General features: G+C 42.8%; 1 protein-coding gene across 5 annotated transcripts in view; it reads right to left on the reverse strand.

Annotated features, from left to right (window-relative positions):
• The window catches only part of spegb (striated muscle enriched protein kinase b), a 39,505-nt gene that overhangs the window by 21,473 nt on the left and 2,166 nt on the right, over positions 1-15,866 (reverse strand). For 3 of the 5 annotated variants that reach the window (XM_089002297.1, XM_089002296.1, XM_089002295.1), the window contains exons 2-7: positions 7,092-7,178; positions 5,151-5,208; positions 3,623-5,058; positions 3,392-3,535; positions 1,981-2,163; positions 399-565 (exon numbers count right to left, since the gene is read on the reverse strand). In XM_089002297.1, coding sequence (XP_088858423.1) covers positions 399-565; positions 1,981-2,163; positions 3,392-3,535; positions 3,623-5,058; positions 5,151-5,208; positions 7,092-7,178 — 2,075 coding nt within the window. Of the gene's footprint in view, positions 1-398; positions 566-1,980; positions 2,164-3,391; positions 3,536-3,622; positions 5,059-5,150; positions 5,209-7,091; positions 7,179-8,551; positions 8,629-15,866 lie in introns of those variants that run through there. The other 2 variants (XM_089002299.1, XM_089002298.1) reach the window with 2 other exon arrangements.

A 15,866-nucleotide genomic window follows, 5' to 3' on the forward strand; every position in this document is an offset into this window, starting at 1 on the left:
CACCACAGCGAATCAGTGTCCTCCATCTAAGCCGGTTTTGTGCATCCTCATCTCTCACACCAGCTACCTTCATGTCCTCTTTGACAACATCTATAAACCTCCTTTCAGGTCTTCCTCTCGGTCTCCTGCCTGGCAGTTCAAGGCTCAGCATCCTTCTCCCAATATAGTCACTCTCTCTCCTCTGGACATGTCCAAACCATCTCAGTCCGACTTTGTCTCCAAAGCCTCTAATACGGCTTGTCCCTCTGATATTCTCATTCCTGATCCTATCCAACCTGGTCACTCCCAAAGACAACCTCAACATCTTCATCTCGTCCACATATGAAACAAAATTGATCAACTCTGTACACGCAGTACTCTAAAATATCATAGCACCGAGGTCGGCAGTCTGCTCTCACCAGAAATGCAGGAGCTTCCTTGAACTTGGTCTCAATTGTCCCTCTCGGCTGTTGTGAACCAAAATCCACGGCTTCCTCCATGGGACTGAGGTACTCCTCGTCCGATGTGATGGGGCTACTGATGTCTAACGGAATACCCAGGACACTCTTCGGTTCCTGAATGGGTTCTGTAAAAATTGGACATTGGTGAAATGTGATAAGGGGCAAAACCTGTGGTGCGTTTTCTTGTGGATGGCTAACAATAACAAGAATAACAATAATAATAATAATAATAATAATACATTTCATTTATAAGTGCCTTTCAAACTCTCAAGGTCACTTTACAGGCACAAGATAAGTTTTTGTGTGGGTGAGCAGCGGCAGCAACACGCGCCAGCGTTCACTCAACCCGGAATAACTCAACTTGATAGTATAGCCTGCTAGCTAATAGATAGCTAATAGATAGCCAGATAATAGATAGATAATAGATACTAAGATAACTAGCTAATAGATAGCTAATAGACAGCTAGCTGGAGAGATAGCTAATAGCTAGCCAGCTCGCTAGCTACATAGCTAATAGAAGCCAGCTAGCTAATGTAAGTCGAACCTGCAGAAGCAAACTATTTCAATATAATAAATATTTTTTGTGTGTGTGTGTGTGTGTGTGTGTGTGTGTGTGTGTGTGTGTGTGTGTGTGTGCATAAATGCTTATGTTATGTGGATAATCTGGGGATTTCCTATCATCCTCTGCGCAAGTAGCCGCAACTACGTCATTGGCAAGAAAAATGGCGGAATGAACGCAACTTGATTGTTTTCAGAACCCCCCCAGATATGAATGTGATTATGAAATGTCAAATCCTAACAATAACAGAAATGAACACAGACTAGCGACTGAGCTCCAGCGAGCAATTTATAGGTTGAGTTTTGCTCTTTGTTGCCATGGTAACTATTAAAACAGGTTGTTGAGCTGGAATGTATTGCACATGCAACTGGCTGAAAGGAAGGAAGCCAGCGGGAGGGGATGGCAGGTGTTTTTTTTTTTCTTTTCTTTTGTTTCAGCTTACAAATGAACTGTCTGTATTGTGTCAATAGTTGCTTTATAAAGTGAGTATGGTGACTATTGTGGTTAAAATCAGGTGAAATCCTGAGACTTAAATAAAGGACAACCGACTTCACTTTTTTGTTTCTTAACTGACATCAGAAAAACGTTTTATAGCATCTAAAATACCCTAAACACACAGTATGTGTTTTCTTGTTACACATCCAATTATGAATATGATTCAAATAGTTTTGAAGAGGAAAGCATACATGTTTGCAATCGATTAAATAATTTATTCCGTGCCATTTTGAGGCAACATTGGGGGGAAATGTCTCACCCAAAAAGAGTGACTAGCTAGCTAATAGATAGGTAATAGCTAGCCAGCCAGACAATTAATAGATAGGTAGCTAGATAGCCAGCTAGATAGCAAATAGATAGCAAATAAAGTGCTAGTTAGGTGACGGGAGCATTTTTAATACGCAGTCATTATCCAAAAATGGCATCCGACGAAGGAAGCTTTGATTGACGACAGCTGACGGCGCTGGAGGTTTAAATAGCACACACCTGCTTGGATATTGAGCGTAGCATCGCTGGTCACTTTGCCCTCCTGGTTCACAGCGGTGACGGCGTAGTTTCCGCCGTCGCACACCTGCGCCGATTTTATAAGTAGACTGTGTCGTTCGCCTTCCACTTTGACGGCATAATTTGAAAGGCCGGTGATCTTCACGCTGTCTTTTGTCCAGGTGACTTGAAGACAATTGGATCGGGCATTGTTGAGCGTTTTAAGATTGTTTCATTTTTCAAAGAGGACAAACTATGGAAATGGTCTTTTCATTTGTTAGCTTGAAAATGCGGCTCAAATTGAGCACTTTTCAACAAGTACAGTGATACCTCGGCTTATGAACTTAATTGGTTCCCAGAAAGTGTGTGCAAGGCGAAAAGTTCGTTTTCCAATCATTTATTTCCCATAAGAAACCATTAAAATTAGAATAATCCGTTCCCAGGTCCCCATGAAACATATTTTTCGACTAAATAAGCCTTAAAACTACACAAATATACCTTATTTTATGTATAATAAATGTGCTATTGTATTGTAATGAAAGAAATAAACTGTAGTGTGTAATAAAGTCGTTTTATCGATGAGAAGGTTTCTTCAGCCGTCATCTGTACAAAAGTGAAGGTTTCGGACGTTTCGCCTCCTATCCAAGAGGCTTCGTCAGCGAACTTCCCATAAACTAACTAAAGTCGTTTTATTGACCTTTGTGATGGTCGTTGATGTAGTTGCCTGTTGATGATATCCGAGTGAAGATGCCGTGCTTTCTCGGTGACAATACCCTCACTCACGCGTTCCCATGGTAGCTGCTTTTCGTTAATCCAAATCAACAGAAAATTTTCAACCTCTGAGACTGTTGCTTAGACAACACAGAAATGCCCTTAGCCACGCGTAGCAATGGTCGGCTTAGCGTACTGGTACTGGGACGCTAGGTCACACAAACGCACACCTCGTTCGTGTTTTTTAGTGGTCTCCTTCTTCAACTCGACCGTAATTTTCTTTTGTGTCCTCTTCGGCTTAACACTAGCCTGTGGTCTGGTCTTTTTCGGTCCCATAATAGCAAAAGTACTCCACTTGATAACGAACCACGTCTGCACTCAAAGAAAGTGGGTGTGGAAAACTAGTACGCCAGCCACCGTGGCACTGTTCGACCGTGTGTTTGGTGGTGGAAACTAGTTTGTATGCCAAGATTATATTCTCGCGAATTTAACGTTCGTAAATTGAAAAGTTCGTTAGCTAAAATGTTAATAAGCCAAGACATCACTGCATTTACGTGTATGTGTCTAAGTTTGCAAGCTACGTCCTTTGTTGCTTATCACCTGTTTAAAAAAGAACCGCCACAACCGCTAACCCTGACCGATAAATGTGTGCGAACTGGGAAATGACTGCATCAGCTTTCTTGTCCAAAGTAGCATTTCATACCTTCAGGAACAGGCGTGCCGGAGATGTTACATTTGAGTAGCACATCCGAGCCGCATTTGGCGACTGTATCTTGGAGAGGAGAGTCAAAGACGGGGGCTTCCATCGGATCCTCTTCGGCAGATACGTAGGAATCATCTGAGGAATCTGGAATGTCACGGAAGGAACACCACGGTTGAAGTGCGACTTTTATGGGAACATGCACACTTCCAAAAGGATGAAAACACTTCTAACCCAGTTCTGGAGACATCGGTCTTTGACGACGATGTTTGGTTTTGATCTTGGGTGGTTGTCCTTTGGCCTGTCGAGATTTGTTTGTCTCTTTGGGAACATCTTCACCTTCTATGACAATTTTTGGGATGCTTCTAGTTGGAGCTTCCTTTGGGATCAGAGCCACTTCTGTTTTTTCCTTTGGTTCATTTGTCGGCACCCTCCCCGTGGGTTTTGGAGTTGTTTGGTGACTTGTATCCTGAGGAGTGACGGCACATTTTTTTACGGGTGAACTATCAAGCTGATTTTTGGCTTTTCTCAACGTTACTTCCATCGTCATCGTTCTCCCTGCCGTATGTTGGCCATGCGTTGGAAGTTCAGGACTACGCAGGGATTCTTGGCTTCTTGAAATCCTTTGTACTAGTGGACTCTGGGGCCTCGTTTCAAGTTTCTGTGCGGTTGTTTCCAGATTCCTCGAACTAGGTGAGTCTCCCTTTTGTTGCTGGAATAAGGCCGGCGATGATGACCTCTGGATTATTTCTGTAACTGGGCTGACTCGACTCAAGTCTCGAAGTGATCGGACTCCCGGCAAGTCCGATGGCGGTATTGACTCCGTGGACTCTTTTACTTGGGAATGCCGCTGTTCTGGTGTTCGCTGTCCTGGATTGACTGCTTTTTGCTCTTTGGCCCATTGACTTCGTTCCCTATCTTGGAGTCTTTGAAGGACCTGCGGGGGAATCGGTTCAATTTTCCTGAAAGGCTGGCGCTGTCTAGCTTTCAAGGTGAGCTGTTCGGTTGAAAAGGATTTCTTCAAATGAGGTTTACCGACCAGCTTTTTGATACGTTGCAGCTCCTGCGTGAACTTGTTCTCTATGTCCTGTACCTTTTGAGAATAGCGAGGTTTCTCCTCGAGCGAGGCTGCCCTCTGTCTGAACATGGATCTGCGCTCGGCCGCGTCTTCTTTGAGAGCCTCTCTCAGATCTTCCCTAGAACTTTCTCGTGAAATACCCAGACGGCTACCGCCGTCATCCGAGTCGATGGATCCCGCTCGATTGAACCCCGCCCAGGATCTCCCTGATACGGAACCTTCGGGGAAGTCCAGGCTTCGCCTTCTTTCTTCCAAGTCACGGACCTTCTCAAAAACTTTAGAACTTGCTTTGGTAAGCTTCGGCGATGGTCTGGGAGTCAACTCTTTCCGGGAGCACTCGCTCACTGGTGTTTGTGGTCGTGAATCTTGGGTGTTATTCGGGGATTTGGGCATTTTAACCTTTTCTTCAAATTCAGAGGGCACCGTGTCTTGGTATTCTGCTGGTGTTGAAGCTTTTTTACGCAAGCTGTGAGGTGTTGTCGAACGTGAGCGACTTGGCATTGGAGAGGTAGGGGCACGTTTGACGAGTCTTGGAGACGGCGGCGGGAGAACCTCTGGTGGAGAACCTCTTGGAGAATCATTCGACTGGTTCCTAAAATACAAGAGTCCAGCAGATTTTGGATCACCGTTCGAATAATTTAAAATCTCTGAAAAATGAGCTTCAAGTATGATGAGAAATCTTGCCATGCTTGAGTGAAATCTTCGGATGCTCTGGTTTCATCATCTGCATACTTGTCCATCACTGCAAAAATGCAAATGTTAGTGGGATTGAAGGAGCCTCTAATTTGTGTGTCATAAGTGTCTAAAATAACGTCTGCTTTTACGTTGGGTGTACAATTTACAGAAAGTCTCCGCCCGGGTGGCCGACAACTTTTTCAAGAAAAAAAAAAAAAAATTACAATCAAACGTTTACTTTATTCCGATTTCGCAATCTTCGTTCGGTTTGGAAATTTCGGAATTTCGGTTCGTTTGGCAATTTGCATACTCGGCAGCCAATCAGAAGCCTGCATCGAATAACTTCATGTTTCCGGGAGCATTGTGTTCTCTACACAAGAAAAATGGATAAGTAGTTAGGAATCAAGCCAAAACCTCAATCCCGGAAGAAAGATTCAAAAGAAGCTAACAACATATATGACGCTACAAATCACATGGCTTTTAGCAGACGACGCAACATAAACATCGCATTGCGCAACATGCCGAACAGTGTATGGACAAACAACAACTGGAGCAAAATCATCAGCAAGGGATATTTACGATAAATTACACAAGGGAGCATTTGTGCTGGGTACAGTGATACCTTGGCTTACGAACTTAATTGGTTCCCAGATAGAATGTGTAAGGTGAAAAGTGTGTATCCCAAAAAATCATTTCCCATAGGAAACCATTAAAATGAGAATAATCCGTTTCCAGGTCCCCATAAAACATAATCTTCTACTTTCTAAATTTGTAAGCCTTAAAACAACACAAAATATACCTTATTTTTTGTATAATAAATGTGCTATGGTATTATAACTAAAGAAATAAACTGTACTGGATAATAAAGTTGTTTTATTTACCTTTGTGGTGGTTGTTGATGGCTTGATGGAATGGAGTGGCCGGTTTCATCAGCATTAAACACTTGATGAGGAACGTAGCCTTCTTCTTTCACCATCTTGAGGAATGATCCCTTGGAGGTGCTTTCTCTGCGATAATTTTATCTAGTTCCTCACCAATTGTGTTCTGTTTAGCTGGGTTTATAGGTTTTGTATCAAGTGTACAGATGGCTTGTGCGGGTTATTTGTGGAGCCTGATTGATGGAATATTCTAACCTTCCAGTCTACACTCTGCTTTTGAACTATCAAAGTTGAAACAAGTCCAAATTTCACTGTTTTCTATCAATTTTCTCACCGCTTCACTTTTGTTTTTTTGTTTCATGCTCTGTCGTCTCCCTTTCGTGTGTGTGTGTGTATTTTCTCACTCTCTCTCTGTCGTCTGCCTGTCTCTTTAATGTTTAACCCCCCACTACCCTCACTGCTGCGTTCTTGACCAATCGCGTGGCTTTAACCGAAGACGCCATTTTGTTTTTGGGAGAACAGTCTCACTCTCTCTCTGTCTGTAACCCCCAACCCCTCACTGCTGCGTTCTTGACCAATCACGTGGCATTAACCGAAGTCTGGGGGCGGGGAATAGAGGACAAAACAGTTGGCCACCATTTTCTTGTTAGGAAAACGGGCTCGTTCGCGAACGACACATCACTCATTGTGGCAGCTCAGTGAAAAATAGTTTGTATGCCAAGGTAAAATGTTCATAAATGTAACGTTTGTAAACCGAAAAGTTCATAAGCCAAGAAGTTCGTAAACCGAGGTATCACTGTACATCAATAACTTAATTTTAAAGTGTTATTTTGTTATATATTCTGATTATTAATCCTTAATACTTTGCAACAATGTTTTTTTTTTTGCGATTAGTCGTCTTATTGTGTTTCAAGTTGTGAAAAATGGGGCAGGCAACTTTATGGCTGGGCAGGCAACTTTTCAGAGTTGTCTGTTTTGGTGTCCGCTAACTTTTTGTCACGAGTTTCAGACACTGATGGCATGCAAGGTCTTTTGGGAGAAAGTAGAACTGAAGACAAGGTGCTCCAGATACCTGGGTGGACTGGCCGCTCGTCACTCTCCACACTATTTTCATTGATTTCAAAAGGGTCTTCCCCTTCGTCCTCGCTGCTGTCGGATTCTAAAAGACAATAAGAATGAACAGAGAACACCTGAAAATGACCACCAACAATACTTACAAAGGTCTCTGTGTGAACATCAGGTTTGAACAACAGGAGTGTATTCATTGCTTTTAAATAGCAGCATGAAAACCACATTTTGTTCTGATTTGCTCCTGCGGAAAAGGTAATTCAGACACTAGCGGGCCCTTAAAATAGAACGAACCGCTGAATCATTGGATGCTCTCGCGGGGGTCTCGCTTCGTGGTAGGCGGGATTATATAAACAGATGAAAAGGTTTCTTCAGCCATCATCTGTACTTCTTTTGAAGGTGTTGGACGTTTCAGTTCTGATCCAAGGAGCTTTGTCAGCTAACTAAAATTTTGTATTGAATAAACTACATTACTTTGTTTTTCATGTAGTTTATTCAATACATTGTAAAAATGAAGATTGTAAAGAGCAATGCATTGGGGAGACTACACAAATTCTCCAAAAAAGACTATCAACATCGCAGGGATAATACTAATGGACCTCAATCTGCAGTACATATGCACCTAAAAGATAGCAACCACTCATTTGACGACAATGACATTAAAATCTTAGCAAAAGAAAATAGATATTTTAAACGGGTAGTAAAATAAGCTATTTTGATAAAACAGCAAAACCCTTCACTAAATCGCCATGGTGGTGTGAGGTTTAATTTGGATCGTGCTTACAACACACTTCTGAGATTGTGTCCACATAGGCTTAGTTATGCTGATGAGGTGATACCAGAGCAAATGGGACAATCAGGCCAGTTGTAGACCATAATCAGTCAGGACAATAGAAGTAATCAGTGTAGCCTCAGGGAATAGTCCTCTGCTCCCCCCGACCTTATTGCAGGGACCTATCATAGCAGAGGTTTGGCACTGCCACCTCTGGACAGTAGGGATATATACTGTAGATAGGGCCAACACTACCAGCAAAATTTTAGTTTTCTGATGAAGCCTCTTGGATGAGAAGCGAACCATCCGACACCTTCAAAGAAGTACAGATGACGTCTGAAGAAACCTTTTCATCGATGGACCACTCCTGTACGGCTGAGACCTTACACACACACACACGTATATAAACAAAGGTATTTCTTTTCCAGAAGCAGGAAAAACAGTGCACAATATGCATGCTTTTTGAAAGTCTGGAAATGGACCTGGTAGGTCCGTAACCTTCCATTTCTTGGTCCCCATCAACTCCTAGGTTTGTTTAAAGGACAACCAACACCATTTTTTTGTTTCCTAACTGACATCAGAAAAACGTTTTATAGCATCTAAAATACCCAAAACATGCAGGCTGACATTTTTATACAAATAAAAAACACCAATAAAAATGACTTAGTTTCCCAAAACTACTTGAAAATGACCTCAGAAAGTTTCAGTTTCAGAAGGTCCCGCCCCCTTGTTCGTGACTTCACGCCAAGACGTATTTCCTTGCTCGAGAATCAAGACAATGGCTTTAGATTCGGAGAGGATTATTTCTTGTTACTCATCAAGTTATGAATATGAGTCAAATAGTTCCGAAGAGGAAGGCATAAATGTTTGCAATCGATTAAAGAAGTCCTCCCGTATCAATTCGAGCCGTCAGGACTCCAATGTAGCGTCCCAGAAAATGCACAAGATGGCGCCCAAGCTCTGTTGGAAAGTGGCTGATTTGTCTGCTGGGTATTTGTGTCAACTAGTATCAAATAGTAGTCTTGGTGCAAAACACAACGATTCATCATTTTGCCATCAACACGGATCAACACAAAGTTTTCAGATCAAACAAAGTACCCAAAATGCATTGTGTGTCGCTTTCTCGGTCAGGGGCGATCCTGAAACTCACAATATCACGTCTACTGTGCCTTTACGACCGGAAAACAACAAGGAATTCGCTGCAACTTTCGAAAGGAGATTCCAAACCGTCAACAGAGACCCAAAAAGTATCTTCCTTGTTTGGATTCAAAGAACCAAAAACAACAGTTATAAAATCAACTTGAAGACAAAATAGCTCAACTGGCGAGATGGCACTTGATCGGCGACACTCGGCATTCCTTCTTCTGGGGAGAATCCGTTGGTGAAAAGGAAAAGGCTTCTTTCAAAGACTCCGCCGGTGCGCGGGAATGTTGCTCGGATGCTAATTTTCCGCCGCGGTCGCCCAGTTGTGAACATCCTCCCCACCGTTGCCTTTCACCCTGCGGCCAAGCGAACATCCACAGGCAGGCAGGCAGAACGGTGGGAGGGATTCAACCAACCCAAGACCACCCTTTGCCAGACTATTGAGACGCAAAAACACACAGGTTTTCAACGTACCCCGGTTGTGTTTTCACTCCTACAGAACTCAGCGTAAATTATTGTTCTTTGGCGGAAAATAGTGCTAAGCACTCGGTGACGACGAACGGTGGTAAGCGACCGTTTTTCTGAACAAATTGTACAGCCCGGGATTCCCTCCCGGTTGCTTAGCAACGCTTCCAGATCAACTCGTAAGATTGTCTGACTTCCGGGGGGGACGGCGCACATGGCCTGCTGTCTCGTCAACGGAAGTAGGAAGCTTGAAACGGGCTGTAACATTTGAAGACTGGTGGACGATGCGTGACTGGGCGACGTTCGACTGTCCATTGTCCCAAATTTCCAAAGCAACCGGCTCATTTTTTATCTATCCTGTATTCTTCCAACACCGTTTGGTTCAGAGCCGCTACAAAAATGCACACACTTCAACGGAGAGTTAGGACAGTGGGAAAAAAATCATTTGCACAGCCCTACCCACTCTCGAGGACTTGCACACTGCAAGAATCCAAACAAGGGTGCGGAAAATTCTACTGGACCCTCCGCACCCTGCCCACCACCTTTTCCAGTGACTCCCCTCAGGCAGGCGCTACCAATCCAAATCCAGCAGACATTTCAACAGCTTCTTCTTCTGTCGCCATTAATTCTCTAAACAGTAAACCAAATCGTACTGGACCCTGTGCACCCTGCCCACCACCTTTTACAGCGACTTCCCTGGTGCTACAGATCCATGCGCACCAAATCCAGCAGACATTTAAACTGCTTCTTCCCCCATTGCCATTAACTCTCAAAACCAGGGGTCTCCAAAGTCGGTCCTCGAGGGCCGCTGTCCTGACTGGTTTCCAGCTCTCCTAGGAGCAACGCACCTGATTCAAATCATCAGGACCATTTTGATGCTACTTCAGACCTGGCTGATGAGCGGATCATTTGAATCCAGTGTGTTGCTACTCGGAGAGCTGGAAAACAGGCAGGTCAGCGGCCCTCGAGGACCGTCTTTGGAGACCCCTGCTCTAAACAGTAACCCAAATAAAATTGTATAGTGCCTCCATTTTTCTCAATGTTTTTGATGATACTAGTGCAGCGTGTTCTACCAGAGACAAATTCCTTGTGTGTTCTACATACTTAGCAATAAAGAGTGATTCTGATTTTACCGGGCATTAAAGGACAACCGACGTCACTTTTTTCTTTCTTAAGTGACATCAGAAAAACGTTTTATAGCATCTAAAATACCCAAAACACGCAGTATATTTTTATTCAGTTGCAAAACACCAATAAAAATGACTTAAAGTGTGCAAAATCTGCAAAAAAATTGAGCTGCGAATTGGGCATTTTCAGAAAGTCCCGCCCCCAGTTCGTGACGTCACGCCAAGACGTCTTGCATTACTTGTGAATCAAAACAATGGCTTCAGATTCAGAGAATATGCTTTCTTGTTACACCTCCAGTTATGAATATGATTCAAATAGTTCTGAAGAGGAAAGCATACATGTTTGCAATCGATTAAACAATTTATTCCATGCCATTTTGAGGCAACATTGGGGAGAAACGATCACCAGAAAAGAGGCACAAAATGGCGACCTCCTGTGGCCACCTCCGTTTCCACAGGCTGATAAATTCCTTATATGGAGCTTGGACACCCTCTTCTGGTGGCTTTTGGGTGCAACACAAGGTTGTCAAACAACCAAACAATACAGCAAAATACATTGACGTGATGGAAGGACTGCTACAATGTGTCTTTTTTTCAGTCAGGGGGCGTTCCTTTAGTGACATCACATACGGACTTGTCACCAACTCAAAAACAAGACTTCCTGAATATTCAGCGCGTGTCTTAAAACGTAAAATATAGCTATATGCGGTGGAATCTTTTTAAAATACGCCCAGTAGAAGTCATTTGAAGCCATTTTACAAATTTTATAAATTATGGACAAAACTTGTCCAGAGACGTCTGGTTGTCCTATAAGCAGACCAAAGCAGTGAAGGGTGATTTCCACGGTGTAAATGGAGTCCCACCTGTTGAATAGGACTCCAGAGGACTAGGCCTCATCCAACCACGCTGGAAAGGAGCCATAGCGGCCCCAGAGCGACACACACTGACATTTTCAACCTAGCGCCGCTTCTATAAAAAGGTTTGAGTACAATGGCAGCGTTTGTCACAATATGGACCCTGACATGTCTGCTAAACACGTTCGTTGCGCAATGTGACGGCTCTAGATTTTCCATAGGTGGCAATGGGTAAAGGTTTTGGAGAAGGTCCATTGGTCACTTTTGGAATGCAGGAAAGAGTTGCCAATGTGGTCTGGTGAAAATGTCTCTGCCTTTTAAGGATTCTTGGTGAACGTCAGTCTTAGCGTACAACCGATATGTCCGATCCAAACAAGGGCAATAAAAATCCTACTGGACCCTCCACACCCTGCCCACCACCTTTTCCAGCTTCTACCCTCAGGCAGGCGCTACCGATCCATGCGCACCAAATCCAGCAGACATCTAAACAGTTTCTTCTGCCAAGCCATTAACTCTCTAAACAGTAACCCAAATAGAACTGTATCGTGCCTCCATATTTCTTAAGATGATACTAGTGCAGAAAATTCTACTGGAGACAAATTCCTTGTGTGTTCTACATATCAATAAAGATGATTCTGATTCTGATCAAAAAGTGGTCTGATAATTATGTATACGGATGATCCCTCTGAGCCCATGCTTCTGACTACTCCAATTCTACGCATGCTGATGAAGTGATACCAGAGCAAATGGGGGCAAACAGGGCCAGTCATAGAACATAATCAGATAGTACAAAAGAAGTAATCAGCTTAGCTACAGGGAGTAGTCCACTGCTCCGCCTGACCTCAGAGCAGGGTTCTATCAAAGAAAAGGTCTGGCATTGCCGTGTCTGTACATCAGGAATGCATATAGGGGCAGAGATACCAGCACAACTTTAGTTCGCTGACGAAGCTTTTCAGACGAGGAATAAAACGTCCGACACCTTCAAAGAAGTACAGATGACGGCTGAAGAAACCTTTTCCTCGATGGACAAATGATATTACGATTTGGTAAATACAAGGAAAGCTTTGCCGATTTGAAGTCGGAGCGGCGCGGGTCACTGAAAATATCACGTCGGGCGAAGGAATAAAGATTGAAGAATTTAACGGTGGACGGAATTTAGTGAGGGTCAGAAGTGGTCGGGGATAAAATTAGCGCTTATGTCTTCCCGTGTAACAGGAGAGACGCCGGCCTGCGAACATCCAGAAAATCTAAGGCCTGGCACATTCCGCGATATAAATAACGAGAGTCGGTGGACGCTGGGGAGGGAGTTAGTAGAGACGTTTGGGAAGTGCGAGAGAGTGAGAAATGTCTAGGCGGTGCGCTTGACTGATAGGACAGCTGTCCAGAACCAACGTGGAAAATCGGGCGGTTACTTACTCAAGTTTGAGGGTTACGGTGGCCCAAACTTATGAGACTGATTGTGCGAGTTTATTCTACATACTTGGCAATAAAGATCTGATTCTGATTCTGATCACTTTTTAAACATCATTTTAAAGGACAACCGACACCTCCGGACAAGTTCTGTCCATAATTTGTAAAATCACTTCAAATGACTTCTACTGAGTGTATTTTACAAAGATTCCACCGCATATACAGTAAAGTCTCGTTATATCGATATTCAAGGGAGTCCGAAAAAATATCGATATAACCGGGACTATCGATATATCCGACCCTGTTTGCATGTAATTTTCTCCGTGCGTGCATAGAAATAGTATCGATATAACCGGGACTATCGATATATCCGATATCGATATAACGAGACTTTACTGTAGCTTTATTTTACGTTTTAAGACTCACGCTGAATATTCAGGAAGTCTTGTTTTTGAGTTAGTGACGATGCCTACCGTGACATCACATCTGGAACGCCCCTGACCAAGAAAGCGACACACAATGCATTTTGGGTACTTTGTTTGGCCTGAAGACTTCGTGTTGATGGCGAAATTAGAAAGAAAACACATAAATAACGCGATGGTGAATCGTTGTGTGTTGCACCAAGACTACTATTAGATACTAGCTGACACAAACTCAGAGCAGACAAATCAGCCCATTTCCAACGGAGCTTGGGCGCCATCTTGTGCATTTTCTGGGACGCTACATTGGAGTCCTGACGGCTCGAATTGATACGGAAGAACTTCTTTAACTTTTCCAAACATGTATGCTTTCCTCTTCAGAACTATTTGAATCATATTCATAACTGGATGAGTAACAAGAAAATATCTTCTCCGAATCTGAAGCCATTGTTTTGAGTCTCGAGCAAGGAAAGACGTCTTGGCGTGATGTCACGAACAAGGGGGCGGGACCTTCTGAAACTCGCCATTTCCGGGGTCATTTAAGTGGTTTTGGGACACTTTAAGTCATTTTTATTGGCATTGTTCATTTGACTAAAAATATCAGCCTGTGTGTTTTAGGTATTTTAGATGCTATAAAACGTTTTTCTGATGATGTCGGTTGTCCTCAGTTTACAAACGCTTTAGCTTACAAACTTTTCGCCGTTAAATTCGCTAGAATATAATATTGGCATACAAACTAGTTTTTGGCAGACGAACCAAACCACACGGTCGATCAGCGCCACGGTGGCTGGCGGACTAGTTTTCGTCACCCCCTTTCTTTGAGTGTAGACATGGTTTGTTATCGAGTGAAGTACTTCTGCTATTATGGGACCGAAAACGACCCCACCACAGGCTAGTGTTAAGCCGAAGAGGAACTCATCAAAAAACACCAACCAGGTGTGCATTTGTGTGACTTAGCGTCCCAGTACCAGTATGCTAAGTCGACCGTTGCTACGTGTGCCTAAGGGTGGTTCTGTGTTGTCAAAGCAACGATTTCAGGCAATAGAAGAGGTTGAAAAACATCTGTTGATTTAGATTAACGAAGAGCAGCGAGCAGGGGAAAGTGTGAGTGAGTGTATTATCGCACTCGGATATCATCAAGAGGCAACCTGGAAGTTCGTCATCCATTGACAACGACCATCAAAAAGGTAAATAAAACGACTTTATTATACAGTATAGTTATTTCTTTAATTACAATACAATAGCACATTTATTATACATAAAATAAGGTGTATTTTGTGTAGTTTTAAGGCGTATTTAATAGAAAATGATGTTTTATGGATTATTCTCATTTTAATGGTTTCTTATGGGAAATAAATGTTCGGCAGAGAAACTTTTCGCCTTACACACACATTTAAGCCAACCAATTAAGTTGATCAGCTGAGCTATAGCTGTTTCTTGTAAAATATAGAACTAAATCTCTTTTTTCGGGGTGTGTCAATGTCAGAGATGCTGCTTTGATAAATGCCATCCCTCTGGACAAAAGTGGCCGGGCGTGTCAGCTGCAGCACTTTGTTGTTGTTCTGCAGCGCTCAGCATGACTTTGTAAAAGAGATTCGCGTTTCAAATGAAACGAGAGGGTCGATGACAAACGCCTTGGCCAAGCTGGATGCTGATGAACGCTTCAATGGGCTAAGATTGGAAATTGAGAACAACTAGCGTGGCTTTTCGAATACAACCACTTGAGGTTTATGCGAGGCTACTTTTAATAATAATAATAATAATAATAATAATAATAATAATAATAATAATAATACATTTCATTTCTAAGCGCCTTTCAAAACTCTCAAGGTCACTTTACAGTCACAGGATCAGTTTTTCTGTGGGTAAGCAGCGGCAGCCACATGCGCCAGCGTTCACTCACCCCAGAACTCAAATAGATAGAAAGCTAGCTAGCTAACAGATAACTAATACATAGCAAGCTAGACAGTTAGTTAACTAGCTAGATAGCCATATAGCTAATAAATAGCCATCTACATAGCTAGCTAGCTAACCAGATGGCTAAAAGATAGCAAATGACTGTCTGAGTCACATTATTTGTTATTTAGTATCTTTGTTGTTGTTTTGAGTTCAAGATGGCGGCCGCGAGAATGGTTGCCTTTATAACAGCTCCTTTATTTTGTTTTTTTTCTCCATCTTCTTTTACTTTCTAATTACTTTCATCACTTTGCTGCTGTGAAATGTCAATTTCACCATGGCGAGACTAATAAGTTACCTTTTCAGTTTAAGAAATAATAGCTGTGATGATCTCATGGAAACAAAGGAGGAAAAGCTTAAAAAGTAACAACGCTAAGTCGTTGTTGTTTTCGTCATAGGAGACAGCTAACAAATATGTTCAAGTATGAATGAAAATATCGTTAAAAAGATCCGGGCAGGACCTTTGTAAAAAGATTCTTAGCGTCCCCTAAAGGTTTAGTGGACCCCGGGATTTCCCAGATGTGGCACCATACCTGATTCAAATGTTCAGGATGGTGATCCAGCTTCTGCGGTGTGTGTCGGAACATACCAAACATCCGAAAAACCGGAATTGTCCAGCTAAAGTTTAGCTAA

Source organism: Hippocampus bargibanti, linkage group LG08 (genome assembly GCF_051943395.1).
Source record: "Hippocampus bargibanti isolate YZ-2025 linkage group LG08, ASM5194339v1, whole genome shotgun sequence".
Lineage (NCBI taxonomy): Eukaryota > Metazoa > Chordata > Actinopteri > Syngnathiformes > Syngnathidae > Hippocampus > Hippocampus bargibanti.